Raw genomic sequence first — 27,864 nt, 5'->3', positions numbered from 1 at the left:
AGAAGATGATGCCTATACAATGCTAGATCATATTGTAACCTGAGGGCAAGGGATATGAGGGGAGAATCCGACAGCCAGCCCAGTGTTATTTGCTAGTTGCTCCAGAGGAGAAACTAGGAAAACAGGAGTTACTAGGGAGGGCTGAAGTCCCCTAGTCACAATGTCAGGGAGGTGTGAGGTCTTGTCACAATGTCATGTTACATTACCAAAGGGAAAATGTGGAGCAGTGGGGGTTAGGAATGACAGCTGTGCTATCCTGGTGTGTGTCAGTAAGGTTAGAATATGCTGTAGGAGGGAGGAGGACTGATAAAATACATAGAATGAAGGGTGTGTGGGTTAGATGACAGCTGACTGTGACAGCATGGGGAAGGGTAAACACCATGAAAGTGGGATGCAAGAATTCCCACAGCCACAAGTCAGTTTTATAAAACTTTCTGATGCTGGCTGGGCAGAGAGATGAGGCCAACACTGGCTCACTCTAAGAGAACAAGGACCAGCCTGTTCACGATAGGCTTGGCTACATGGGATTGGACTGCCTAGGTTTAGATATCTTGTCTAAATTGGTGGAGAGGTGGAAATATCTAATCTGAGAGGTGGGGAGTAGCCTGGATACATTCAAATCCCCAGAAAGTCTTAATATCCACCCCTGAAAGCAGATGACTTTAAAGATCTGTTTGATGAGGACAAACTGATGTCCTTTGTGAATTTTAAGAGTTAATATGGTCTAAGGGACAAATCATTTTTCTTGTTTTGCGGTTGAACACTGGCCTGACCCAAATACATGTAGTGGTGCAATTAGGAGGGGGGAAAAAGAGAGCCTTTACAAATTATTTTAAACAATTCTGAGATTACAACCTAGATTATGCACTAATCATAATTATATGGTCATTGCACAACATCAGTACAGGATGGAGTTAAGCTTCTTTGGGTGCCTTAACAGCATTTCCATATCTTAATATGTTTGGATTTCTTTTAAGGTAATCTTGAACTTTGAATTTCCTGGGATTGTAAAACTTTTTTTAGGGATAATTACAACATCTCTGAAATGTTTTTACCTTGAAATAACTGATACATATTCAACCTTAATCTTAACTCCAGTTTAATTTAGGTGGGTTTTTTATCTTTTTTATCTAGGAATAATTACTAAAAACATAAATGTAGCTTTCTCAGTAAGGAATTTCTGCAATAAGTACAATATATAGCACAGATATTATTATGATATTCATTTGTAACAACCAATCAATTTATCAAATGCTGTGTATTATGTTTTTTTAGCATAACTAAGCTATTTTAGTATTTAACTTTATATTACTTAATAACTCAGCTCTGATCCTTAATGAAGGGTTGCAGCATTGTGTGAAAATGTAAAGGGTTAATACAGTATATGAAAAAAGCCTTCTATCTCTCACATAAAATGCATTATATTTTGTCTCTTGGTAAGTACTATATTTGTCCAAAATGATCTCATGTTATTCATTTCAAACTTGGCACGGCTGATTTAGATCAGCAGTACGTCCTAACATCTGGCTTCATAGTTTGGTTGAATTACTTGCGCAATAGCAGCATGAGATAAAAATGGCAAGGGGTGTACATAATTTTAGGCTCAAGGGCCCAGTTTTCTTCTGCAAGGCTTGTTAAGCAGACTGACAAAGCAGTCAATTTGAGACATGTTAATATGGGCAAATGTAATTAGTTTCAAAATAAAAGTTACAGCAGTTCAAGAAGTGGATATAAACTGAGGAAAATAGTGCTATCATTGTGTAATCAAACTGGTTGGTTGGAATGCTGGACATTGCTGGCCATCACAGTGTTCTGTTTTGCATAATGGAATGCCTGGTTTTGAGGAAATAATGGAAGCAAAGCCCTCCTTACTGTAGGTATCATAGATGTCACAAAGCACAGTCTCAAAGGGAGAGATGAAGTTTCCTGTGTCATCACAACTGTCCCATCAGCCAATTCACAAAATTATGTCTAAAAAGAAGGGTTAATTTGCACTGCAGTCTATAATAGGGAGAGACAGTTTGCTACTTTCTCTGTAGGAGGGCTAAGTTCAAAGAGGGAAAGAGAACTCCTTAAAAGCATTGCAACCATTCCACCAATCAAAGGTAGGTATGCCTCAGTTTCCCACTCTTAAGAGAGTAATTTAATCTTGTGGCTAAAGGAAGATTTTCCTTTTCTAGGATAACAAAAGTCTAAAACTTCTACCCAGTATTATCCTTCGGCAACAGTCCTGCCACGAAGAGCCTGTCAGTTTTCCTCCTTCTCCATGTGTAACTGCATTTCACCCACTCATTTTCTCTGTCTGGGTCACATCCCTCACTGAAATCTTCACTCATCTAAGGTACCACACCAACACTCCCTGGTGCTCCTCAGAGTCAGAAAGGAACTCACAAGCACAAGCTACATCTGTGAGAACACCATCTCCCTATCCCCTCTTCCCCTAGGTCCCATTTCTTTGACTTTGCCACAATTCCATAATTCTCCTCTCAAGACTTGGCCTTTTCTGGCTCTCCAGCCAAAATAAAATCCCTTTCTCACTGTATTTTACCCAGCCACCTGGCTGTCATTTTAGGCCTTCTTTCCAGGTCCTTGTACTAGAGAGACACAGAGTCTCTGACTCTCAGCAGAGATATCTACTTGAGGCTTTACTCCCTCCCTAGTCTCTCATTACCTATCAGTGCATGGAATTTATTTATATTCCTATCCCCATTTTTCCAGAATTCCTGACTCTTGCCTATAGTATTCCTGGTCCAAACCTCCAGAATTCCTTGGTTCTGGGCTGAACTGGGAACAGAGCTTTCCTGGGCTATTGGCCTGCCTTAAGGAACAGCATGCCCTATTTCAGGCATTCAATACAAGGGGCCTGATTCTGCTCTCACACCAATTTTACAGTGGTGTAACTCCATGAACTACAACTAGGGTAGAAGTGTGAGAGTGGAGTTATGGAGAGCGTGATACTACAAGTAACTGCACACCTCTTGAGAGGATTTTATGCTCAACTACCTCTGACATTTTACATAACCACATAAAGGAAGTCGAGGGCACTCTTTGTGTCATAGGAATGCTCAGCACCTTGCAGAATATAAAGTTTTGACGGTCCATTTTCATTTTTTGTAACCAAAAATATTTTATTAGCTTATTTTCATATTACTCTCAAAGGTTCTTATTGTTTTTCAACTCCTCCTGCTCTCCCAGAATTTCTTTGCTGAGTTCAATCTGTTAAACTTCCAACATTCCTTTATTGTTTTCTTCATTTCTCATTCTCCCGTGAGCACATGCTTCTTCACATTAATAACTAAAATTACTGTACTTAATTAAGCACATATATGGCTCCAGACATGAACATAATTTTGCTTCATGAAAATTTCAAAAGACATCCACCTTTGCCTCCCTCCCACCAATCCTAAAATCTTTGTGCATGGAGGGTCAGATTCTGATCTCTCTTATATCACTGTCAAGCAGGAGAAACTCCACTGAAGACAGTGGAATTACAGTAATATGAGATAAGAATAAAATCTACATTCCTTTCTAGTCCAAACCTTGTTCTTTGAACCCTGCATTAAACTGCTAGCCTCCATTTCTGACACCTTTCACACTGACTGAAAATTCACATTTATTGTATGTACTTTACAGTAGAAGTTTTAATGTTTCCTGGCAGATTCAGAAACTGTAATGGAAATCATTTTACAAAACACCAATATGTTCCGTGAACCAATTATAAATCAAGTCTTTCTCTATAACTTTTGTCATCTGTGATTTTCACATGGTATATTTTAGTGCTCTATTGAGTTGCTATAATAACAGTGTCTGTTGTTGGAAACCTAAAGTTCTATTTGTCACATGCATGCCACCTGAATGGAAGCAGGAAAATTATACGTTAACTTTGACATAGTATCACATGACGTGCTTAATTTATCTGGATGCAACTGCCTAAGAGTAGTTCAGCTAGTTACACTGCTCGCATAAATTTATTTCCTTGTTGGCTTTTATGGACCATTAGTCATTAATTTTAAGTAGTGCCAAAGTGCTCTGCAGTTTGATTACAAGAATTAATTGTGTAAAGTATGGGATTATTTCCAAGAGAAAAGAAATTAAAATGAGGGTGTAGGTGTTTTTAAAATTCTTTTTGGTTTAATTTCTAATGTTTATCACTGTACTTTAGTTATATCTTCATTCTTGGGGCATCTTTCATAACATGTTATGCAATATATGTGACACATTACATGAATTTTCAGAATTCTTCCAAAACTGAAAATTTGAATTTAAAGGAAAAACCTTCAAATTGGAAAATATAATTCATTATGCTGGCTATCAAATAGTGTGGGTCCATATTTACTTAGTGTGTAACACTGATTGAGCTCTGATATATTTCTCTGTACAAATATTAAACCTTTTCTTGAAATCATTGTTGATGTTATGACAAGGAGTCAGTTCCTGCTCCGGTATAAGTCAATAGAATTTTTCCTTTGGTTTCAACAGGAACTGGACCGGACCCATAGACGTGGAAAATTTATACGAGATAAATAGTTAAAGTATTGTTTACTTCATTTCTCTAGATTGAGCCAACTGATTATTGTCAGTGTTAAGACATTTTTCAGTACCGCTGTGGGCACAGCTAGCACTTTCTTTACGTACCTTTGTAAGAACACATTTTTCTTCAGGTATTTGGATATTCATTTATTCACAGGTTAGAAAGAATCATCAAGGGAGGAAAATTGTTTTTCATTTTTAGTGGTACCTAAAATATTTAAATTTTAATTAAGAAACAAATGGTAGCACTTTACAGGAATAGAACTTTAGATTACCACCTGGTCTGGAAATATCTGTGAAAGAATGCTTCCTTTACTACTTTGTGAATTTTGCGTTAATTTATATCTATCAAATAAAAGCCTCCAGCCTTATCACTTAAAAAAAACTACGAATAGTTTGAACTGACTTATCTTAAAAATGCTACTCAGTAGCACAGGATGTTGTTATTTATTATTTATACCACAGCTACACCCAGGTGCCACAATTAGAATCAGAAGTCCATAGTGCTGGGAGCTGTAAAAACATAAAATAAGAGAGTGTCTCTGTCCTGATCTTTGCTTCCAATATAAATATATACTTATACTCCAAGTGCCCTATTTTCAAAAAAGTCTTTAAGCCATTTCTGTATGTGCAGTTTTGCATGTTTAGTTTTTGCTCACTGTCTTATATACAACAGGCCAGCTGCTCCATTTTCCTCTACCTTAGGTTGCCATTTACACCTGTGCAATGTGAATGCAGAGCAGGTCAGAGTCAGAGAGCATAGATGCCCAACGCTTTCTGAAAATAAGTCCCATTGAAGGTGTCTCACTTTCTCAAACAGAGTTTGAAATATTGCTAATCAGTTTTGAAAATCTTGGCCTGTGAGTCCTGGTCCAGTGCTTAAACAACAAGATAATTCTTCCTTTAGAGAGCAACCCTCCTCTTTATTTTTATGCATAAGTGACATTGCTAAAAAATTGTGTATGCAAAGTAGAGTGTGTCCAAATAAAGGCTCCGTTCTCTACATCCATCACCTAAGCAGTTATTAATTCACCTAGCTCCATCCACCACTTCTTCCATTACTCTGATGTTAACATTTCATATAACTTGGGGCCTATGAGTCATGGTAAAGAGGGGGAATAAACCTCATACATCTAGTTGCCTGTAACTATAACTAAGGAGATCAACAAATGGTTTTGTATAGTTTGTCAACGATAAAGAATCCTTGATCTTCCTACATTTGGAACTTGCATTATTTTAAATTATAAAGGGGAAACAAAATTTGAGGGAGATTATTCAACCCCTTGAGTGCTACATATAAAGAGCTTTCTTGGCCCTCCTAAATAATTTGATCCAGGAGCTAAGCTTTTGGCTGCTGAGTTTTCATCATTGTTTTTTATCCCTACAGTATCTACAGCAGTCTTACTGCCAGCTATTTTTATAGTAACAGGAAACTTATGTGAGAACAAGCCGATAAGACTGCATATTTTGCAGGAAACTATGAATCTGACAGTAGTAGTGAGGGGACCACAGCTCTTGGTGTGCGCTGAACACCCAGACAACAAGTTAAGGGTTTGGGAGGCAGTGAAAGGGAATTTAAATGATGTTAGTTGCTTCTTAAAAGTTTTCAAGAATAGTAGCCCTACAAGAGAATAAAAGCTCTACTTCTAGGTGAAACTTCTGTGTAATTCTTTATTGATGAAGCACTATAAAATAAAAACCAGCAGTTTGTCCCAGAACTATTTATTGCCCTTTCCAAAATTTGTTAGTTGATTTCACAGTTGAAAATTGTTATATGCTCCAGTTCTTTTCCAGAAACACTTTCACAATCTGTACTGCTTAGTTTGAGGAGAAAATGGAGATTGGAAGAACTGAATGATGCCCCTATCTACACCCATACAGAGCTTTAAAAATTAATAGAATAAAAAAGATATTTTGTACTACAGTTCCATACTCACACCTGCATGTTCTAGTGTCCTACGCTCACTAAAGTTACTGAAAATATTTTCATTGACTTCAGTGGGCACTGGATGAGGCTCAATCAGCTGTACCCAATCTGAACAGGTCAAAAGTTTCTTTGTGAACTACATAGAAAAATCATCTATTTTCAGCAAATTTCAAAATAGCATTTGGGTCTTCCCCTCTCCCCCCTTCAGCTTAATGAAAACTGAATAACACTACTTACTGTTCCTTGAAAGACTCAGAATGTTTCCTGTGGAACTGTTAAAGTTTTCAAGGATTTCTGGTTGCTTCTCACAGATTATTATTATTATCAGGCTAAGGACCTGTTATGAATGTTTTTTTAAAAAAAAATCTCTGACTGCCACATATTGTACATTAACAAAAGGTGCCTACTCTGGCTTCACTTATTCATGTGAAAAATATAAATTAGCCTTTCTCCGAGTGAACAAAACAGAACAAACAACAAAGCCAAAGAAGCCATAAGCTAAGTGAGAAGTAAAAATCATAGAGAGGTGAAAATTGATTGCTTATTTTGTAACAAGTGTACATGGTTTAACATGAATCAACCTAGACTTCTTTGCATAAACAACTCTCCTTACCCTACCCTTGCTTGATTTAACACAAAACGTAAGTGCATGCAGGGTCAATGAGGGTGAACCAAGGCTCTGGTCACAAGGATACGAAGGTGACCTTGTTCCAGTCTGACGTCAGATATTTTATCTGAATCCTCAATCGAGTCCTCCAGCTGTATCCTTGAGAGAGCTAGAATAGATATTAAAATATTGGAAACATAAAGGACACAGGTTAAATAAGAAGTGTGTGACAAGTTCAGTGAACTGAGTGAATGAGAAAATGCAATCAAGGCTTCAAGAAATATTTATGCACACAGCATTCTGATGTATCAGTGCAATAAAGGTATTTCTTTCCTGTGGTGTTTGTTGAACTCTTCTGATTTTTTTCATTATGAACAAATTCTGTTTTGACACTAAAAATAGGCCTAATTCCCTTCCTCTTCCCCTTTCTGTTTAACAGGCATGTATAAATACTGCAAAATACAAAGAAACATTAACTGGGCTTTTGCAGAATGTTTGTTTGTTTGTTTATCTGAGCTAGGCAATGTAACACACAACACTACTTCTCCAGCTATGTCACTGGCTTTGATTTCATCTGTAAAGCCCTACTTGATTTGAGTCCTGAATCCTGGCTATCTAACAGCCCACATCTCCTTTTCTGCTCCTTTTGCAGCATTTAAAATCAGATGCACTACTTCTGTATCTTAGACTGGAACTTTGGGGGACTAGATGCAAGGCATTCTTGGTAGAAGGCCCTTGGCATTAAAATTTGCTTTCTGTGTTGGTCTGTTGAATATCTAATTTGTTGAACTTCACAATATAATGGAAGGTTCATCTGTTTACTTCCATTAGGGAAATACCCTGGGATGAATCGTACAGAGGTGGTTGCCTTCCCATTATCAAGGTTGCCACTAGGCTGCCTTCCACTTTGGTTTGGAAAATTTCATTAGCCTGGAAATTGTCAAATTTATTTTGAATATTTTTGCAAAGCCTGAAAAATATGCTTTAATCATTAATGAACTAGATCATTAAAAATTCTCATGATCCAAAATGTTGACTTTGTCTAATGTTTCTTTGTTTCTTTCTGTAGCTCAGAAATTGCTTGTTACTGTTCCCCCTTTGAAATTTCCACATACATAAATCTTGAAAACTTGTGTGCTGGGCCAAAAATGAAGAAAATAAGTTACAATTAAACTAAGTTATTAATTTCATTTCCTTTAGATAGTTTTAGGCCCTATTCTGCTCCCACTGATTTCAGTGGGAGTTTTTTCTCCCATTTTCTTCAGTGAGAGAAGTCTTGGACAATGTGGCCTAAACTTTCAAAAACATGAGCTCATTTTTGTAGTCTCAATTTTTGAGTCCCCAGCATGAAACAGTTATGATTTGATGTCTTCTTATTTTTAGGTTTAAGTCATATTGAATTTGTTCTGAAAACATTGAATAGATTAAATATTTTTTTTCAATTTAAGCCTTCAAAAAACTCTTTTTGGAGAGTTTTGTGAAGTGCCTAGGCTTTCTTGTATCTCTTTACCAGCCCAATGAAACCTCATTATATCACAACACTCAAAACATAAATAGATTTTACTGACTATCCCTAGGCAGCCTTACTGTCGCCTTTTAATCTTTATACAGTACAATAGTGATAAGCACTTTAAAAATGCAGATAGATTAGATAGATTTTGACATTGGCTTGTTCAACACACAGTTTTCAAGGACAGAAATAATAAAATGTTTAAGGATTTTCTACTGAAAAACTAGACACAATTCTCCATCACTGAAAACTGATAGAGAAAAGAAAAAGCCAATAGAGACTATATTCCACAATAGCCCCCTCTCATCAGTGATTTATTTCAGTGGCCAAAACAAAGATACCAGAGCTGCAGATATAAAATCCACTCTCATCGAGAGCTTTTCATGACCCTTGAAAACATACTGGGGTGACATTTTCCTTGTAGACAGTGCATTTTCAATGACAGATACTTTTCACAATTTCCAAATAACTAGAGGAGTGTGGATTTTGTTTTATTGCCATTATTAGTTTGGTCAGCTCAACTCACCCTTTTAATTTAAAGATAGGATGAGTCCCGATTCATAAAATATCAAATAACTTTATCTTCATTTATCTGTACAACAGACACCAACAAAAACAGCCCTGGGGAATTCAGAAACAATCAAAATGTTTAAAAAAACTGGTTAAGGTTGCTAAATGATTACAATAAACTAAATTATCTATGCACTTTTATTTATTTAGATTTAAATAATAACTCTAAAGATGCCTATCCAAGGCCTCAGGGACACTAACACTACAATAACATCATAATTAAATCTCAACAGAATTAAAATATCAATTCAACGGGACTTCAGCCAGCCAGCCACCTACAGAAGTTCCTTTTCACCTCTTCATCAATATGGGATGCATACCCTTAGCACTCTCCAAAACCCCCCCTCAAGTTTATTTTTGGAGCATACCTGCAAGGGCACCACATTTGGGCTATTTCAGATGGGAGGAGCAAGTTTCAGTCTCAGAGATCTCACAGAGAATGCCCTGCCAGCCACTTCCTCTCTTTTCTAACAAAGAGGATCCATCTTGATCATTCCTTCTGACCGTAACAGAGGCAGTATGACACGGGGAGAAAAGAGATCCCTCATATAGGCCAATCACAGGCCTTTTAGGACTAAATAGATCATAACCAACACCTTGAATTCCACTGATGACTAGTGGGCAGTATAAATGACCCCTAAGTTGTGAAGCCTAGTAACTAATGGCAAACACACTCTCACTCAAAAGCACTGATATTACCTCCACCATCTTCTTCGGCAGCTTGCCCCACTCCTCCATCACTTCAGTCTCATGTGAGTTGAGCTTCGGCCAGCTCGCTATTATCCATGACCTTATGACCCACCCATGCTTATAGTATGTGAACACATTGAGCATTGATAGATTTAGCCTCACAACCCTCTACAAGATGGTGAAATATTACTACTCCATTATACAAATGACTAACTGAGGCATAAAGGCTCCAATTCTGCAAGGCACTTAAACCTAAGGTGAACATGAATGGAGTTACGCATGTGTTCAAGTGCTTTGGTAGAGCATACGTGACTTGCCTCAGGTCACACAAAAAGGCTGTAGCAGAGCCAGGGAATGAACCAATTGCCTGAGTCCCAAGTCAGTGCCGTTACCACAAGACCATCCTTCTGTCTTACATGACATACGAAACGCAAGTACTTAAAAGTGAGCAAAGGAATAGTTAAGGATCTCATAAATGTGCCTATATGATCAGCATAGATACTATATTCTTATCAAATGCAAAGAAATATATATTTCATCACAATATCGCAACATTAATACAGACCTCAAATCAACCCTATTATTTCATCAGGCATCTCAAAACATACACACAATGCAAAATACTTCTGAAAAAAAAGACTGTAAAAAGAGAGTAATACACATACACATCAGTGATACATATTGATCACCTTCATATAGAAACCTACACACTTGAGAGGAAGGATGGTCCACTGATTAGGGTGCTAACCTAGGATTTGTAAACAGGTGTTCAGTTCCTTGCTCCACTGCAGGCTTCCTGTGAGATCTTGGGCAAGTCCTAGAGACTCTCTGTGCCTCATTTATCCTTCTGTATAAAATAGAGTTTCCCTACCTTACAGGGAGGTTGTGAGGACAAATACATTAATGATTGCAAGGTGCTCAGTTAACAGGGTCATAGAAGTACCTTATACACATACTTCAGTAGTGTCACATGCTTTTTTACTCAGTTACTTAAACAGCATTATTACCCAGAAATAGCAAAGATCTATGATTAGTTAATACATTAATTGATATTTCCTACTTAGCAGTGTCCCATAAAAGAAAATAGTTGAATACAAAAAGTAAAATAATAAAAATAGTGTAATTAAAAAGGGATTTTGGGATCAAATTTAAGATTTTTGTTTTGATGAAATATATGTTTCTTTGTGACTATTAAGAAAAAAGTTCTATTTGTGGTTCTATTATGGTCATTGTGACACAAAGCTGCCATAAAACCATCTTCTTTTGTTTAAAGCATTCCATTTCAAGCACTTTATTGGCAGTTAATGATTTTTCCGTTACATAGTAGCAAATGGAAGAATACCGTTGTATTGTTTCATATTAGAGCAAGAATGCATGGTCAGTTAGAGCAAATCAACAGATGCTTTGCTGTGCTTATAGACAAATCAAAGGTTTTCATTAGTAACGGGCAGCTACACAAATGTATCAGTTATGAGAGCTTTTAGATGTGTTGTGTATCTGAGCTATTTAACTATAAATGATCATTTTCCTGTCTAATTATAGAGGAGGCACAAGTACAATCTGACTGTCTAGACCAAGTAAACAACTTTGCTATTTGTAAGGCATATTTATAGTTTTGCAAGATTCTTTCCATATTACATGAATGTTATTCATAAGAGTCTCAGGGCCTGCTGCTCTTTCTTGGGTTTTCAAGAGCGGTTAAAAGGTAATCTTTTTTCTAATAGAACATAAACATTTTTTCCTTCCAAATCATGTTAATCAGCAGATAATTATATGTTTGTTATGCTTTTTTAGGAAGTCAAGCAATTCCTGATTAACTATATTAAGCAATTTGTCTGTTATAATGAACCTTGGAGATGTTCTTAATCTAGATAAGAACCAGGCTACAAAAAGTTGCACTGAGTGATTGAAAAGGTTTGATTGGATGACTGAAGGCTCTTGTACTGGTCAACTTAGCTTGTTATGTCTAGGTCACCCAACTGGAATTTAACAGCCCATAGCAATGGAGTATGCTGATATTTTTGTCTATAAGAGTCACCTCCTATGCTATAATCATAATGAGGTATTTTATTGTAGCTTTAGAGATACTTAAATATGAAGTGACATGGCAAAGGGCTGAGATCTACATAGTAAAAGTTGTGAGCAAATCTGTTAGCTTTCCTCTTGAACTCATCAAAATCTTGGGTGAACAGCTCTGTCTTGCACTTAGCTTTATCAAAGGAATTGAGTGTTTTACTTTCAGTGTTTGTTTCCCCATCTTACAGAGCTGAATGTAGAAAAGATATGCCACTTTAATTACATGACTGTTGGGTTTTTGTTTAGCTATCGTGTTTTTAGTCATAAAAAAGTCAAAATAGGAAAGCTCTTACTGTGGATATCTGGAGAGTAGAAGCTGTAGGCAAAAGCTGATTAGTTACATCTAATACAATTCTTCAGAATACCACAGTGGTCTAAATAGGTTAATACAATATATACATGAATTTGTTAATTATGTTTCCCCACACTCTCTTACCTAAACAGGTGAGAGATTTATATTTAGGCATATTGATACACACTAATTTTAAGGGACATATTGTGTCCCCAAGAGCAACCACATTGGCACAGCGTTATGGCACAAGTTATAATTGAGTGCAGAACTCAACCCTAGTAATGTTAGACAGTGAACATCCTAGTGTAATGCTAAAATTACAGGGCCTGATTTTCAAAGGAGGCCTCACCTCCTCTCAAGTGAGTGCAACTCTCTGTGTTTAAACAACAAAATGTGAATTTTTCACACTCCAAAGCCCATAGGAACCATTCTGTTGACTACAGTGGGCTGTGGACTGTGCCCTAATGCTTGAATTGACAGGAGATAAATTATTCTAGTTTCCTATCGAAAGGACATATTTGTAATTTTTAAAATCTTCACTGCTTCTCTTATAGGCTTAGGAAATCAAATTTTACACTCCAGTGACTAATTCAGAAAATACCTTTAATCTTTTTTATTATTATTTAGAGTTGGTATATCAGTGGTACATTTAAGTGGGTGCTTTCTGGATTGTTTTCATTTGATGAAGTATAAAAGTAGATGAAAAGGCATGTAAAAATAGTCTTCAAAATTATCTAGGAACTCTGCTTAAGATAGAGAGTAAGAAGTTTTCCTGGACTAGGTGGAAGGTTCAATAGTATTAGCTCAGTGAAATATTATAGGTAATATAGGTAGTTATTACAGGTAATAAAATGAATTATACTAAATGTATGCCACACTTTACAAAGCACAAAGCAATTGTTCAGATGCATAATGGGCGGAGACTGCAGCCAATTGAACACTGCATAAAAATCCCTCCAGAGCTTTACTCCAGCCTTGCAACCACTTCCTGTTGTGCAAGCAAGTTTGGTCCTGGCCACATCTCTGTCATGCTTTGGAGAGGAAAACATCACTAATGGTCCCATCTCTTTGCAGGAGAATTGGGTGGGTGCAAGGGCTCCCTGCACCATATCTCCCTTCCCCCTCATCTCAGCAGACTCATAAATGGGAAGGCTCAGTTCAGGCATCCTGCATAGCCCCTTACCTTGCATGACCATAAAGAGATTACGACAAACTTTGACCTAGTTTGTCTCTGTCCATACTGATTTCTAGCCTTCTATTTCTGCGCACTATCTTGCACTACATCCCCCCACACATCATTTCATTCACACCCATGTGCCCTTCACTCACACTTTCATTCACTCACACACAGAACTGCCAGTCCAACTCATCTCCCTCCTGATACATTAACCCTTCAAGTCTCTGTGGCTTCCTCAAGTGCAACACTCCCATTGCTAAAATCCTCTTCCCTCCAAGATAACCCACAGGTTCAGCCCCTTCCCCCTCCACTCCAAGTCTTCCCACCTAAGCTCAGACTTCAGGTGGAGAAGTCCCCCACCGTTTCCTAACAATCCTCTGCAGCTCAGAATCTCTCTCCACATCATCTCCGAAACCCATCATTCACTCCCATATTTTGCGTTTCCCATCCCAACCCCTAATTCAAAGCCCTTCCTCTTTCCCACCTACCTTTACATCTACCCAACTCCCCCAGCTCCAAGCCCACCAGCAGCCCCACAGGGAAGCCATGTGTACTGTGGCCATAGGGTTTCCAGAGTCTGGAAAAGCCCTATTCCCACCAGGAGTCCCAACTGGTAGCAAGTGATACTGTACACTGCAATACATAACCCAGACCATAGATAGGCCACAATATAATGTATACATATGTGGTCTACCATATATAGTATAGTATACTATAGTCACAGACCTTATATATTATAAATCAGATATTTCTTTCATTTACACTGGTGTAAATCAAGACTAACTCCATGAGAGCAAATGATGTAAATTGGTATGGAATCAGAATCCGTTCCCTTGTGTATAATGTGTTTGATAGCTGGGGCCTTGTTGGTATGGCTTAGCTTCACCAGACCCTGGTGACCTGCCATCTTTGCTTATTTCCCCGACCTAGACAAAACAACCCCCTGCTCACAATTCTCCTCAGATCATTCTATCATTATTCATAATGAAAAAATATTCTCAAACTTGAATTCATTTCCATAGTGAAAATAGCCCAGGTAGTGTTTGTGTACTTTAAACACACAATATGTGCAAGATTCCAATCAGACTCACAGAGGACAGATATATAAAATGGCATTGTTCGGACAGTGATCAGTGGTCACCCCTTCTAATATTTCGAAATATATTTTTGCTATTATACAATATAAGTGTGTGTGATAAGATGTCTGGTTCTAGCACCCTGCATGGAATTATTTATTTATTTCAGTCGAGTGTGGAATTTCTTTTAGAACATGCCCATCCAACACTCTGGGTGTTCCTGACATACAGTTAAATACACAGTAAGTTACAAATAAATGGTCAGAATTGGCAGCCCTTCTGCTTCATCACACGTTGTTTATCACCAGTCATGTGAACAGTTCAGTTACCCTATTATCAAAGTTTCTCACTAGACAGAAATTCCATTTCATCTGCCAGACCAGGGGAGTCTCATTAGATCCAGTTCAGGAATATAAATTATTTTGTATGTCTCTTTGAATCAGTAAGGACCAAGGGGCAAGGGAGGAGGTCTTGTGGAAAATACTCAAGTCCCTTGTGATTCTGAGAGACAAACAAAATCTTGTAGGCTCTTAAACTAGAATACTACCTGATCTGGTTCACTAATGGGAATCACTGAGTTGCCCTGTTGCTCACTGTAGGGGCCTAGAACCTGACAAACTACTATAGAATGTGCTCTGGGGAAGAATCCTACAGGAGTGGGGAAACTGGCTAATAACCTAGTAGGCCTTTTCCACACCTGATTTTTTGATGATGTGGTGTTTGTTTGCTTCTTTTTTAACTTACTCAGGCTATAGAAAGAAAAATATGAAGAGAAAAAAATAAAAAAAATTATAAATATTTGTACACTTCCTCCAGGAAGACCAAGATGGGTGCCCAGCAGCATGTTGAGTTAGCATGAAATTTTAAAATGTGTTAGTGGCAAAAACTGGAAATGGAAGAGGTACTCATTTACATCTTGCTATGCAAGATGGTTGCTGCTATTTCAGCCGGAGCTGTGCTATGACTGAGAAAGTCACCTAACCTTTTAGGAGATGTTATTAAGGGTCTAATCCATGAGTAATGAGCACTCGTGGACAGACACACCCCACATTAAGTCCCATGGTGATCTTTTGGGCTGAGTGTGGAAGCAGGAGTCCGTGCACACTCATTACAGGATTATGGTTTAAGCCTTCAGCATGTTTAAGGCAAAAAGCTATTTATAAAGATTATAATAATACATACATAGTCCAGTGCTGAGATTTTTGTATATGTAGAAATCTATTATTGTTTTGTGGGATGAAAGAGTGACCTTTAGTGGACGTCAAGGTATAATTCCAGCATTGTATTGTATTGTCAGGTATTTGCAAATGCAAAAGATCTTCTATTATAACCCTCTACTGCAGCTTTTCTGTCTCTAACTCATACACACAAAGTATATACATGTATAATGTATTGTGCATATTTTAACACATTATGCAAAATGTCATGTATAAAAATGTTATGATAAAGTCTTATTTTTATGTATAAGATGACCTTCAATAGGAATTATAAAGAAATCTCTGACAGCAGTCTACTCTCTATATGTATCTATGTCACTTAAGAAACATATGACTTATGAATTTTTGCTACTGAATTGATTAAACTTCTATCCTGAAACTGCCAGGAGAGTCATTGTTCAGATTGATGTTAAATGTCCTACATTCAATAGAATTTACTCTTGATTTATTAAGCTTCCAGGTAAACATGATTTACCTCGTTTCTTGTGCATGTGTTTCTGCTGTGTCCTTTTGTTAATTGGTATCAGAGAACTATTGTGTGTCTTTATATTTCTGTTCCATCCAAGTTTACTGTATGTAAAAAATGTGTTTCATTTCTTATTACTGCTATCATATTGGATTTTTGTGATTTGAATTGTTTTGATCCATATTTTCTAGTAATGATGGAAAACACTTATTTTGCTATATGTTATCACACTTGACAGAAAAATAATCTCTGAAGTATAAAGCTTTTCTTCTGATGATGTAGAAATATAGAAAGATACCTTCAACTAATGCATATTTTTGTTTCTTTGTTTTTAGATTTAGTGTTTTTTCTTATTGACAAAGAAAGCTTAAGAGGAATAAAGTAATTCAGTTATCAGTATAAACTTCATGATTGCTATATGCTACAATGTTACAATAATAGATTAATATATGATAGGTTTTGACTAATGCAGAGTTACAGGGCAATTTTTTTGTAATGAACCAATGTTATCTTTTGTTCATTTTGTACTCTGCCAAAAATGAGTAATTTATCAGCTTAAATAGAAATACTGCAGTAATGAATGGGTTTCACGTAGTTAGCAGGCTGCTCCTCATCAGAACTTCAATTTGCAGTTTTGTTTTTAGGTTAGAATTACAGTTACAGCCAACTACATGTTATGAGTTATGTAAAGGAGTTCCCTCTGTCTAGTTGTTCCAAAGATTTGTAACAAGCTATGGAGTCCTGTGAATTCCAATTAAAAGGCTTACATATGAAAGAACTTTAGAGAGAGCTCTGCCTGTGTCTTCATTGTGGACTTTGGGCATTGGTGGTTGATCACTGAAAAATACCAGGCCTGGTAGAAGTGTCTCTTGAGGGGTGAGGAAGGGGATTCAGGGAAGTAAATAATTTAGTAAAGGCATGTTTCATTAAGATTTGGGGTTAAAGCACAGGTTCTCCACCATAGCCTAAATGTTTATTGTGATCAGTGCATGTGAGTTGGCCTGGGAGGGTCCCCACTCTGGAATTGTGTAGCATTCATCTTGTATACTTTAGTGGTTTGGTCCTGGACCCTCTTGGCCCCTCTAGCTTTTCAGTGGTACTGCTTTAGAGGAAGACAACAACTTTAACATGGTATGTAGACTTTCTCTGCATCACTTTCCTCTGCATCCCTTGAGGATATAGCAAATTACAGATTAAAGAGAAAAAATAGAAAGGGAATGTACATTGATATGTGCCTACATAAATAACGTGATAAGCATCTTTAGGTAAGCTCTACACTTTGTTGCACAACATCCAAAGATTATCTTGTCTGTGCCATTGTAGAAATTTGTCAGATCTCTCCCTGATTGTGAGAGAGACAGGAATGTGATATGCTCATAGGTGGATGTGTCCTGTTTTAGTAAAAACTTCCTCCATTAAAGAAAAGGGAGGTTTTTGATCTCCCCAGGTCCAGTTTTTTACAATGGGTGGCAAAATACACATTAGCATTTGATTATCCTTTAAAGTTAGTTTGTATATACATCACTGCATTAGCTCATTAACACTTGGACAAAGTACATAGTAAGTTTGTAATTAAACATCCTCTCCCCTCCTATGGAAGTCAAACACAATCATAAATTCTTCCTTCCTTGTATTTGTTTATGCTAAAGCCTTGTCAGTGTCCCAGATTATGTTACTTTTGGTGCATACTTCAAGTGAATTCTTTTATTGTCATGGTTCAGATGGACAAACAAAAATTTTTGCACGTCCTTAAATGTTCTTTTATTCATCTTCCAGTTCCAGATGACCGTGGAAATGAAAGTCAGTTCTTTACCATTGACATAACTCAGTTAAAAATATTGAAACATAAGTACAGCCGTGATGAAGGTTAAAAATTAAATGGGCTGGAGATAGTGAACAGCAAGTGCACCATGGTGTTATGAGGAGGCTGGCAGACTGTGCGATGGCCAGGCAGAGATTAATAAAATGGCAACACATCATAAGCAGTTATTATATTAACTGGTCTTCATCTAGAGAAAACATTCATCTCCCACTCATGTAATAAAATATGTTGGAGTTTTAATATTTTTGTGGTTCTGAGGCCACATCAGTTCAGTTGTTTTATAAACTTTTTTTAATGTAAGGAATATTTCTCACCTCCACTAATATCAGTCAAGACAGATGTCTGAAATACGCATTCTATTTACTGGAATAATATAGTATTGTAATTCTCATATGATCTCTGGATTAAGATGTCTCCAGACTTGAATGCGTTTTGAACTCAGTTGTTCATATTGTAACTTTAACTGGTAAGGGGAACACATATTTGTCCTCTTTTGGCAGATTTATATTGATTTGATTTTTCAGCTCAAATTATCTATGTGGTTGTAATTCTAGTTTTCATATCAATAAATGGGCTCACTCTCTTATATTTCTCTGAGTTTACAAAATATATACTATTGAGACAATTTTTCTCTTCTGATAAATGTCACCTGAATTTTGTTCTTTTCAGACTGAATACATATCACTGAAGGGCTTTTTTTTCTTAGTTATTGTAACTCCCAAGTAATTTATTTTTCAAGCCTACTTTCTCCTTTTGCAAGCTTCTTTACAAGTTTTTTTAAATGTTTCTTTAAACGTTTACAATTTGCCTTCTTTTCTGTGTAATCTAGTATTAATGTCAATTCCTTTTATTTTAAGGCAAATAATTTATTAGATTTTTCCAAGTCACACTTAGAAAGTTTCTACCACTTTAGACGTTCTTACCATTTTTGCTGGTTTCCCCCACTATAGATATAGGAAACGTTTTTTGAATGAACAACAACTTTCAAACTAGTAAAAAGGTTTGAAGTGTGACCCCTGTGTAAGGTTCTGTAGTCTGGAGCTGTCTTTCAGCCTTAGACTGTAATTTGAATCCAATCATAAGTCCTAAGAGAGAGAATCTGTCTCAAGTTACATTTTATTACGCAATAATGACTAGTCGTCACTGAGACTTAGACATTACCTGTTAGTATCTATTATTACCCAGGAGAGACAAACACTAAATGAATGGAGAGAAAAAAAATGCTTTCTCAATACAAAGATTGATGTCTTCAGGTGAGAATGTAGGCTTTTGGTAAGGTAACATACTGAAAGTTTGTTCAATCATCTCTGTTTGATAAGAAAATAAAAGAGAGACACTGGGCTTAGTTATGTTGATGTAAGTAGAAGAGTAGCTGCAATGATATTTATGCAGATTTTTGCTGGTATAACTAGATCACTGAACTGAGTTCTTTCCTTGCATCAGCAAATCCAAGCATCAAACATATCAACTCTTTAAGCAGACGTTTTTTGCTTTGGAAATTGTTCCTCCCACATTGTTCTGCTAGAGCCCGGCTTTGTTAACACTCTAAGCATGAGACATATCTCATCATTCTCCCACTCATTTGTGGAGCTAGTGGGCTGAAAAATGGAAGAGCTTTATTATTATGCCTGGTTTCAATGGGTGAGGGGTAACTACAATGTCTGCAAGGGCATATTTGTATAGTTATTGAATCAGAATGAACAGTCTATTACAACATTTATTGTGTAAAACAAATTGCATTTGTGTGTCCAGAATGTGGGATGGATGCCTTGCTTATTTAATATATGTACCTATATAGATACATTCTCTCCATCATGTCTTCAAGAAAAAAAATACTTGATCTTCCTTCCTGCTCTTCAGCAAAGTATATTTCTGTACTTAAGCACCTTTAGTAAAACGCTTCATCTGTACAGTATGTCATGCTATTAACCATTGGAAAGAAGAATATTTTTATTATTAAAAACACAGATGAGCATAATACTGTCATCCAGAATTTGGCACCTTGCAAATTCATTGCCCATTTGAGGAAAAATCAGTTAAGTGAAGTCTGGGTATTTTTTTAGTATTTTTTTAACTTGTTTTGTTTACATTATATACCCCAGTCCTTAAAAAGAAGTGGTCAGACTGCATGCAAGCAATTATCTTCTTTAAGGAATCTTTGCCAAAACACACCGCAGTTCCCAGTGCCCTAAGAGTAACTCTGCCCCCAGAATTGGCTGCAGTTATAGAGTTTAAGACAAAGCGCAAATTGTAGCTGCCTCCCTCAAAAAAACCTTCATCACAAAACAAACAAGGATACACCTTTTATTCAAAGACTGACCAGTGCTAACGGGGTAATAAAAATAATTTGTACAAGTATGTCTGACTATGCCAACTGGTGACTCCTGCCATAACAAGAAATTATCCAAATACCACTAAACAACAGTTTATAAAAAATAAGAAAAGTTTAATTTCTGCAGCTTTTAAACAAGATAATTTTCATCTATATCGCAGAAAGTGTAATTCCTGTGTAGTCCATTCTTTTGGGATGGTGCAACTGGCAAACCACTAATTTTAAATGTAGAAGATATGCCTAGTCATGAATGAGTTTGAGATTAAGCTACATCATTAGATTATTCAAATCACTAAAGCTCAAATTTCTTTCTGACTTGGGCCCCAGCTCTACAGGCAGACCCGTGTACAAGCCAATGGGATTCATGCTCCTAAATCACCTAAGTGCTTTTGAAAACCACACCCTTACCACATACTTCACATAGACACTGATCCTTATCCCTACTCTGCCACTGATTTACTGTGAGATTTGGGCTGGTGATTTAACCTCTTCATACATTAATTTCTCCATCTGTAAAAGGGATAATAATGCTTAACGGCCACACAAGGTATTGTGAGGCTTAATGCATACATTTTTGCAAAGTCCTTTGTTATTCTTGGCTCATCCTGCAGGTTTGGAATGAACTATACACATGTCATGTATTCATGTTATTATACTTTAATTAAGGGCAGATTTTTCATGTTCCAACTTTTTTCCTGCACAGAATAATGGCTACTGAGTCAAGCACAAGGAAGTTGCAAGCCTGCCTTGGTTAAAAAAGAGAAAAAAATTACAGTTAGATACACTTGAAAGCAAAACTGAAACTCACCATAAAAGTAGAGTCTCTGTAAACATGAGAAATACAAACCTTTTCAGAGTATTTCTTGACAAACTGTTGATGGTTGATTTTGGCAGTGGGCAACTGCAGAATATTAATAAAGTATTGGGAGAAGAGCAATCCGAACATGTTGGTCATGACTGATCAAAAGCTGAAGGGCATGATATCAAGAAGCATTATTTGTATCTAATTATTGGTCTTAATCTGACCTCGTTACTGCAATTTCTTTCTTTCTTTCTTTCTTTCTTTCTTTCTCTCTTTCACTTTGACATTGAACTGTCCATAGAGATGGACTTAATATTTGTCCATTTGATTTTCTTCATGGCTAGAAATTAGATTCCAGTGAGCTAACTGAAATCTAGGTAACTATGCATTACATAATGGGGTCCTTGTCCAGAAGGGAAAGAACAGGCAGAGCCAGCTCAGCACCTGGTGGAAAAGCCTATTCAATGGGTGCATTTCTTGGGAACTTATGTTTTGTAAAGTTCAAAAACTATATTTCTTCAACTTTTTCTGAATGATGTGATGGCAGTGATTTTAAAACAGATATATTTTATTTTTTGAAAATGAATGACAGTTTATTATCACTTCAAACTATGTTATATTCTGGACTTAAACATTGGTATCATATAGACTGTATTGGTATAATTTTAATGGGGATGAAATGTTGATACATGAATCTGAAATATCTTCAGTTCAAACTGAAGAAATATAGGAAAATAGGTTCCCATCTGAATATTTTTTAATGTGTGTTGTATGATCTATCCAAAAAGTGTGTCAGTAGAGCAAAGTAATTCTCATCAGTGGAAAGTGGGGATCTCTACAATTACCCTGTAGTACACCCTCAGTTGGTCTACCCATACAAATGAGTTGTGTATTTCATGCTATGTTGTGTTTGTTTTCTGTATGCTTATAAGGGGAATTAATAAATCAACATGTTTTTTGGATGGCCAAGGGGGAATGGGCTGTTTGAGATGTTAGTATTTCAGGCCCTGATTCAGCAAAACACTTAATCATGGACTTAAGTGCTTTGCTCAAGTCAAACCTCAGCTAGCAAACTATGCAGCCAGAAAAACTCTTTGTCCCCATAGTCCAGATTCTTTATTTCTTCCAAATAAAGGACCTGATTCTCTTCTCACTCCAGTGTAACTCAACAGAGTTACATGAAAGTAAAAACACGATAAGTGAGATCAGAATAAGGGCCAAAGGTTTTTCTTCTACTTTATATATATCATGTGCTCTAGATATGCAACAGATACCTATTCCTGCCAAAACCAGACATGTCTGAGGTGATGCAAAAGCCAAATTGTTTGGGCTTTTTCAACTTTGCATAAGAGCCAAATGTATTTGTGTTTGATTGAGCCCATAGAGTTTTTCTATTGCAAAGGTGATGTTTACAATCAGCTTCAATTAACTGGCGAATCAGAGTGTAGTGACTTTATGTACAGGCTAAGCTGGTAATAGATAATCATAAAAGACAGCCCTGTGCTTATTTCTAACATATATTGTATGCATTGTTAGATGTACTTTACTATGATGGTACTCAAGGCACACTCCAGAGAGATTAATTTAAGCAAAGACAGTTCATATTTTATGTTTTGATAACAGTAATCATATCACTGCCACTATTGATACAATTTGCTATGAGAAATCTGAGCATTATCTAAGTGGCATGGAGACCCACTGACAAAAGTATGCATAATGGAAACCTACACATAATTCTGGGTCCATAACTTTGGTTGGCGGTATAGAGGTGACCACTTGAGCTTAAAACAGATGAAATGCCCAAAAAGGAACAGAAGGGGAGGGTGGAGGCTTTACCTCATGCTCTCTACATGCTCTGGAAATGCATTGAAGTAAATACTGGAGCTCCATGTTTTTAAGGTTAGGGGATACCATGGTGGTAGGATAGCAAAACTGAGAAGCAGACACTCTATCCAACATGTTCTAGACTGACACCAGTTGATTTCTAAGCAGGATGTGGATGGTCTTGGTGTTCAGATACCAGATGAGCAAAATATAAACCTTAATTAGATTAGGTCCAACAGGGGTTGATTTGACTTGCCTATGAATTCTTGGGTTTTGCAGGTTGCACCTGTTACTCTCCCATAAGAGGAGCATGAAGTGATATACCTGTAGGATCTGGCTCCTGAAGTTTTTACTATAGCATATTATTAGTCGTTTAAAGTTTGTGAGACGTTTTATTCTCTTGGTAAAAAACTTTGCTCTCATATCCTCTCAGCAGGTATTGACTTTAAGAATCTGCCACCTATACATGTTCAGAACTCTCTCTGACATTACATTCTGTATATGTAAGAAAAGTAAAGTATTACAGTCAAGTTCTGTTACGTGCATCTGAAAGAAGAACTGTATTTTTACAAGTTACAGGATACATATAAGTATGCCAACAAAGCAGGTTGAAAAATTAAAAAATAAATACATGTCACAGAATCTTAACTTATTTTATTCTTATGATGGATATACATAGAATTTAAATCTGATTTGAAATCTTATTTTTACAACATTCTCATATAATAAAAGTGAAAGAGATTTCAAGTAGTGTCCAATTTAATAAAAGCATTGTTTTGGCAGTTTGGTGGTATTATTGCCCAAAGACTTGTAAACTTTGAGTAGATATTATTGAAATGGCGTTTAGGAAGAGTGGATTGTAACTTTTTACCATTATTTACTATAAGGATGAGATCAAGCATTATATTATATATTGACACCTGTACTTGAATTAAAAGGTCAAATTCTTATTGAAGTCACTGGAGCTATGTCAGTTCACACCAGCTGAGCATGCGGCCCAAAATGCCACTTTTCCATAAGTGATTAATTGCTAAATATAGTTTCAGTGATTGGGATCAATGATCTGTAACAGTTACAACATACTGTATGTGATTTTCTCTTGCCAAGTTATTCCCGCTCTCCCTCTAGGGTAGATGTGGCTTTAAAGACAAGTATTCATGCTATATCATCCCATGCAGTCTGTGCAATTTGGGAGAGTTTGTATTCTATTGTGATTATGATTTATCATCTGTTATCATTATTATGAGTAATATGCATTTGTTAAATTCAGTGTGCTAAAGCACAAAGGATGCTATCTGAAATAATTGTTTTCTACTTTTCATTTGCAGCCGAGTTGGAAAACAGACAAAGCCTGACAATGCCACCAGCAACAGCAGCACCACAATACGCACCTCCAGATGGAGGATGGGGCTGGGTTGTGGTCTTTGGGGCTTTCATCTCCATTGGATTTTCCTATGCATTCCCAAAAGCCATCACAGTGTTCTTCAAGGAAATTCAGGAGATCTTTCACACATCATATAGCGAGATAGCTTGGATATCATCGATTATGTTGGCTGTCATGTACGCAGGAGGTAAGGCATTTGAGAAATTAACAAATAACATAGCTATTTAAGATTTTCTGTAGTCTTAAATAATATAAAGTGAATTCCTGTTGCCTGCTTACACACTCGCTCACCACCATACCCTGACTTATTATGGAGTAGTTGTGGCTATTCCATAATTAAGGTTGTATCTATGTTTTTATCATGAACCCAATTTTTGCACCAATTCCTGATCCTTTTTAAATCCACAAAGTAATATCAGTCAGAACTTTTGAGGGTTAGCTCGGGAACCAAGGTAAAGTTGGTCTACTATATTTGTCCTGAATTGGACAAAAGATTCTTCAAAAAGACTTCTAACTTTGTCATTCTGTAGCCAAAAAAACCCCACCTCAAAAAATCAGTCAAACAAACAAAAAAATCATACATATAAGGGAAGGTAATAAAAATTTAGTCAGTCTGTTCCCTTAATTCATTTAGTTCAGATTTAGGTCTTGATACTGCAATGTGCTGAGACAGGGTGGTGAGTGCTCTCAGCTGCCACTGATGCTCAGGGCCTCACAAGAGTTCCCAGTACCAAATATTAGCTGATTGAGCTTACATTTAGAAAATTCTGAAGATATTAATGTCAAGTTTATGAGGCTAGCTGCCACTCTGTCCCTTCTGCGCTGTCTCTGAGAGTGCTTCCCTTCAGGTGTTAGACCTCTTGCCCTTACCTGTTTCGGATGGAATCTCATAATTATTCCACTCTTAGACCAAGACCTAGAACACTCCCTGTGTATACCAGCTGCCTTTCACCTTGCAAGTCCTGCTGAGTTTCAGGCACCTGCATTTCCTCCCTTTGAGAGCTGACGCCATGTTCTTGAAAACAAACAAGTAACTGTATTTAAGGTTAGAAAAGGTATTTATGAATTAGAAAAAAAGGATTAAAAATAAAACTTGTACATATTTCATATTTACATATGTACCTATTTCTATCTTACCTAAAGTACTACCATTCCATATTGGCAACCCTGTCTGAGTGTCTCTCTCCACATCCTGGAGTGTGTTTTAAAACCCTGCCAGGTTTCTTCATTCTCCTGGAGGCTTCTTTAGGTGTTGGGGGCTTGTCCCCCGACCCCCGATCAAACTAGTGCTGTAGGCTGTCCAGGAGACTAGCTCAGGGTTGTCAGAGCCAGTAATTCTGGCATTGTAATTTAATGACATTTAAGCGGCAGCTGATAGGTGACATCTCCTCCTTCCTGTCTGAAATGTTCCAGATGGCCATCTATGGGGAAACACTCAGTCAGAAGATATTTGTACTGAAAAAGGCCAGTGGCAGATCATGATACAGTATTCATTATTAAAGAGTACCCCCATATTTCTCATAAGTGACACCTGAATAGTAATACAGTAAAACTTAAAATAGCCCATTAAGTGATTGCTGAAGACATACACTTTCATTTTTAACAAAGTAAGCTCCTAGCCCTTTTCCTTACAGACGTAGACCTCACAGCCCCTGGCCTGGGATGTTCAGGGGCAGTACTAGGACAGGAGATGGAGTGACTATCCAGGGGTGGCCAAACTGGCTCATGAGCCACATGCTCATGTTAAAGTGTTAAAGTGTGGCTCGCGGAGACCCCTCTTCCCCCCCCATTCTCCACCTACCAAACTGGGGAGCAGGATGTTGGGGCTAGAGGATTCTGCCCAGCAGGGAGGAGAGTCTCAGGGAGTCAGTAAGTTTGGCCACCCCTGCATAGTACTTTGTACTATGCCTATTCTTTAAGGCTGGAGGTTCTTGTATTAGCCTCTGCTCCATACAGAATCTGGGAGGTGCAAACGTTTCTTAAAGCCATTTTTGCTTTCTCTTCCCCTGAGCTGTGCCTTCTGTGCAGGGTCTCCTAGGGGCATGGAGTCTAGCTTTCTGTTTTTAACATGCCCCTCTAATCACTACAATGTTTTGTAAAGGCAGATTTATCTTGCAACCTTAAAGTAAGTGGTGTTTTTGGTCTGCGATTACTTTTAATTTTCACAACCATCTATATCATCTCTCAGTTTGTCCCTTAATTATTAATAGTACAAATGCATATTATATTATATTCAACAATGGGAGTACTCATTTTAGGAGTCTACAAAGCACAAAAAGTTCATGCTATTACCTATTTTTTTATTTAGTATTTGTTTAAATCCAATGGCCGACAACCTGCTAATTTCCTATTCAGTCTAGACTAACCGACACATACCTCAGTCAATGTAAATAATGTCCGCACAAGAAAACCGTATAAAGTTATTTTGATGTCTTGTTATGGAAATACGGTTTTACAATACTAACAGTGGGCAATATAAACTTTCTTTGAAGCCACAGCTACTGTAACTACTTCCTAAAAAATAGACCATTTAGACAATCACTGGCAGAATATGAAATAGGCAAGCTCTAAGAAAAACATTTGAGAAGGAAACCAATCTATTGTTTTTCCTCTCTAGGTATGGCTATGTTTGCATTCTAGCATTTGATGTACTGTAATCTGAAATAAGCAGGAGGTACAAGCTGAACTTTTTCCTATGAAGTGCAATAGGTATATCTAAAATGTTTCTGGTACACTTTGTTTATCACACTGCTAATTAAGGTAACCTGAAAAAAATCTTAAATTTTAATATGCTCATTATGTCTTAGCATTCAGCCTACTAATCATCTCAGTGGGGTCACTGAGTAAGTTAGAACCTATTCAGAGGTTCTTTGCTTTAGAGGCCGCAGCCTCTTGCAGTAATTACATGGCATCTGTGTCTCAGTAACGAGATATTAACTTACCTTTCAATGTTTGAAAAAAATGAACCTAATAAAAGGCATCCAGTAAGGAGCTAAAAGAATGTTAATTATGTTTATCACTTACTTCATACTTAGAATAAATGGCATTAAATTATAGCAGGCCATCTGGCAATCCATATGGTCTCCTGGAGTCCTGGTGAATTCCAGCAAATAGGTCAAGCATAGTGTTCAGCCTGTTAGGAAAGCACTAAGCAGAGGTGGCAAATAGGATAAATTAAATCAATATGAAACATTTTCCCCCATCTCAAACTGATATAATGCACACTTATATACTTTTAGCAATGAGCACATATATTTTCTTTTTCTTTCTTTCTTTCTTTCTTTCTTCACATTTATTAAATTACTAACCCTGAAAACAAAGTCTTCTGTGTGATCATGGTACATGGAAAATGGGCAGCCAGTGGCAGTGAGAGCTCCCTATATTGCTCAGCCTGTGCAGTCTGAATCATCCTCTCTGGAGAGGAACAGTAATTCAGTCTCCATGGCAACTCATTCTTCTGCCTCTCTTGAGCAGAAACTGTCAATTGTGTTAAATTAAAGGTGATGGTTTTGTGATGGACTCCTGACCACAAGGGACTAAGATTGAGGCCACCAAACTTATT

The 27,864-nt window shown here is 37.0% G+C and overlaps 1 protein-coding gene across 1 annotated transcript in view; it reads left to right on the top strand.

The window, feature by feature from the left end:
* SLC16A7 (solute carrier family 16 member 7) overlaps nucleotides 1-27,864 on the top strand; it is a 112,574-nt gene that overhangs the window by 27,938 nt on the left and 56,772 nt on the right. The window contains exon 2 of the mRNA XM_067564137.1: nucleotides 24,247-24,489. Within this exon, the coding sequence (XP_067420238.1) occupies nucleotides 24,276-24,489 (214 nt within the window). The 5' untranslated portion in view covers nucleotides 24,247-24,275. The remainder of the gene's footprint in view (nucleotides 1-24,246; nucleotides 24,490-27,864) is intronic.

The sequence above is a fragment of the Emydura macquarii genome, unplaced genomic scaffold, assembly GCF_026122565.2.
Source record: "Emydura macquarii macquarii isolate MOO-44397 ecotype Brisbane River unplaced genomic scaffold, CSIRO-AGI_Emac_v2 contig_2636, whole genome shotgun sequence".
Taxonomy (NCBI): domain Eukaryota; kingdom Metazoa; phylum Chordata; order Testudines; family Chelidae; genus Emydura; species Emydura macquarii.
This window is presented reverse-complemented; position numbering and strand designations above follow the sequence as displayed.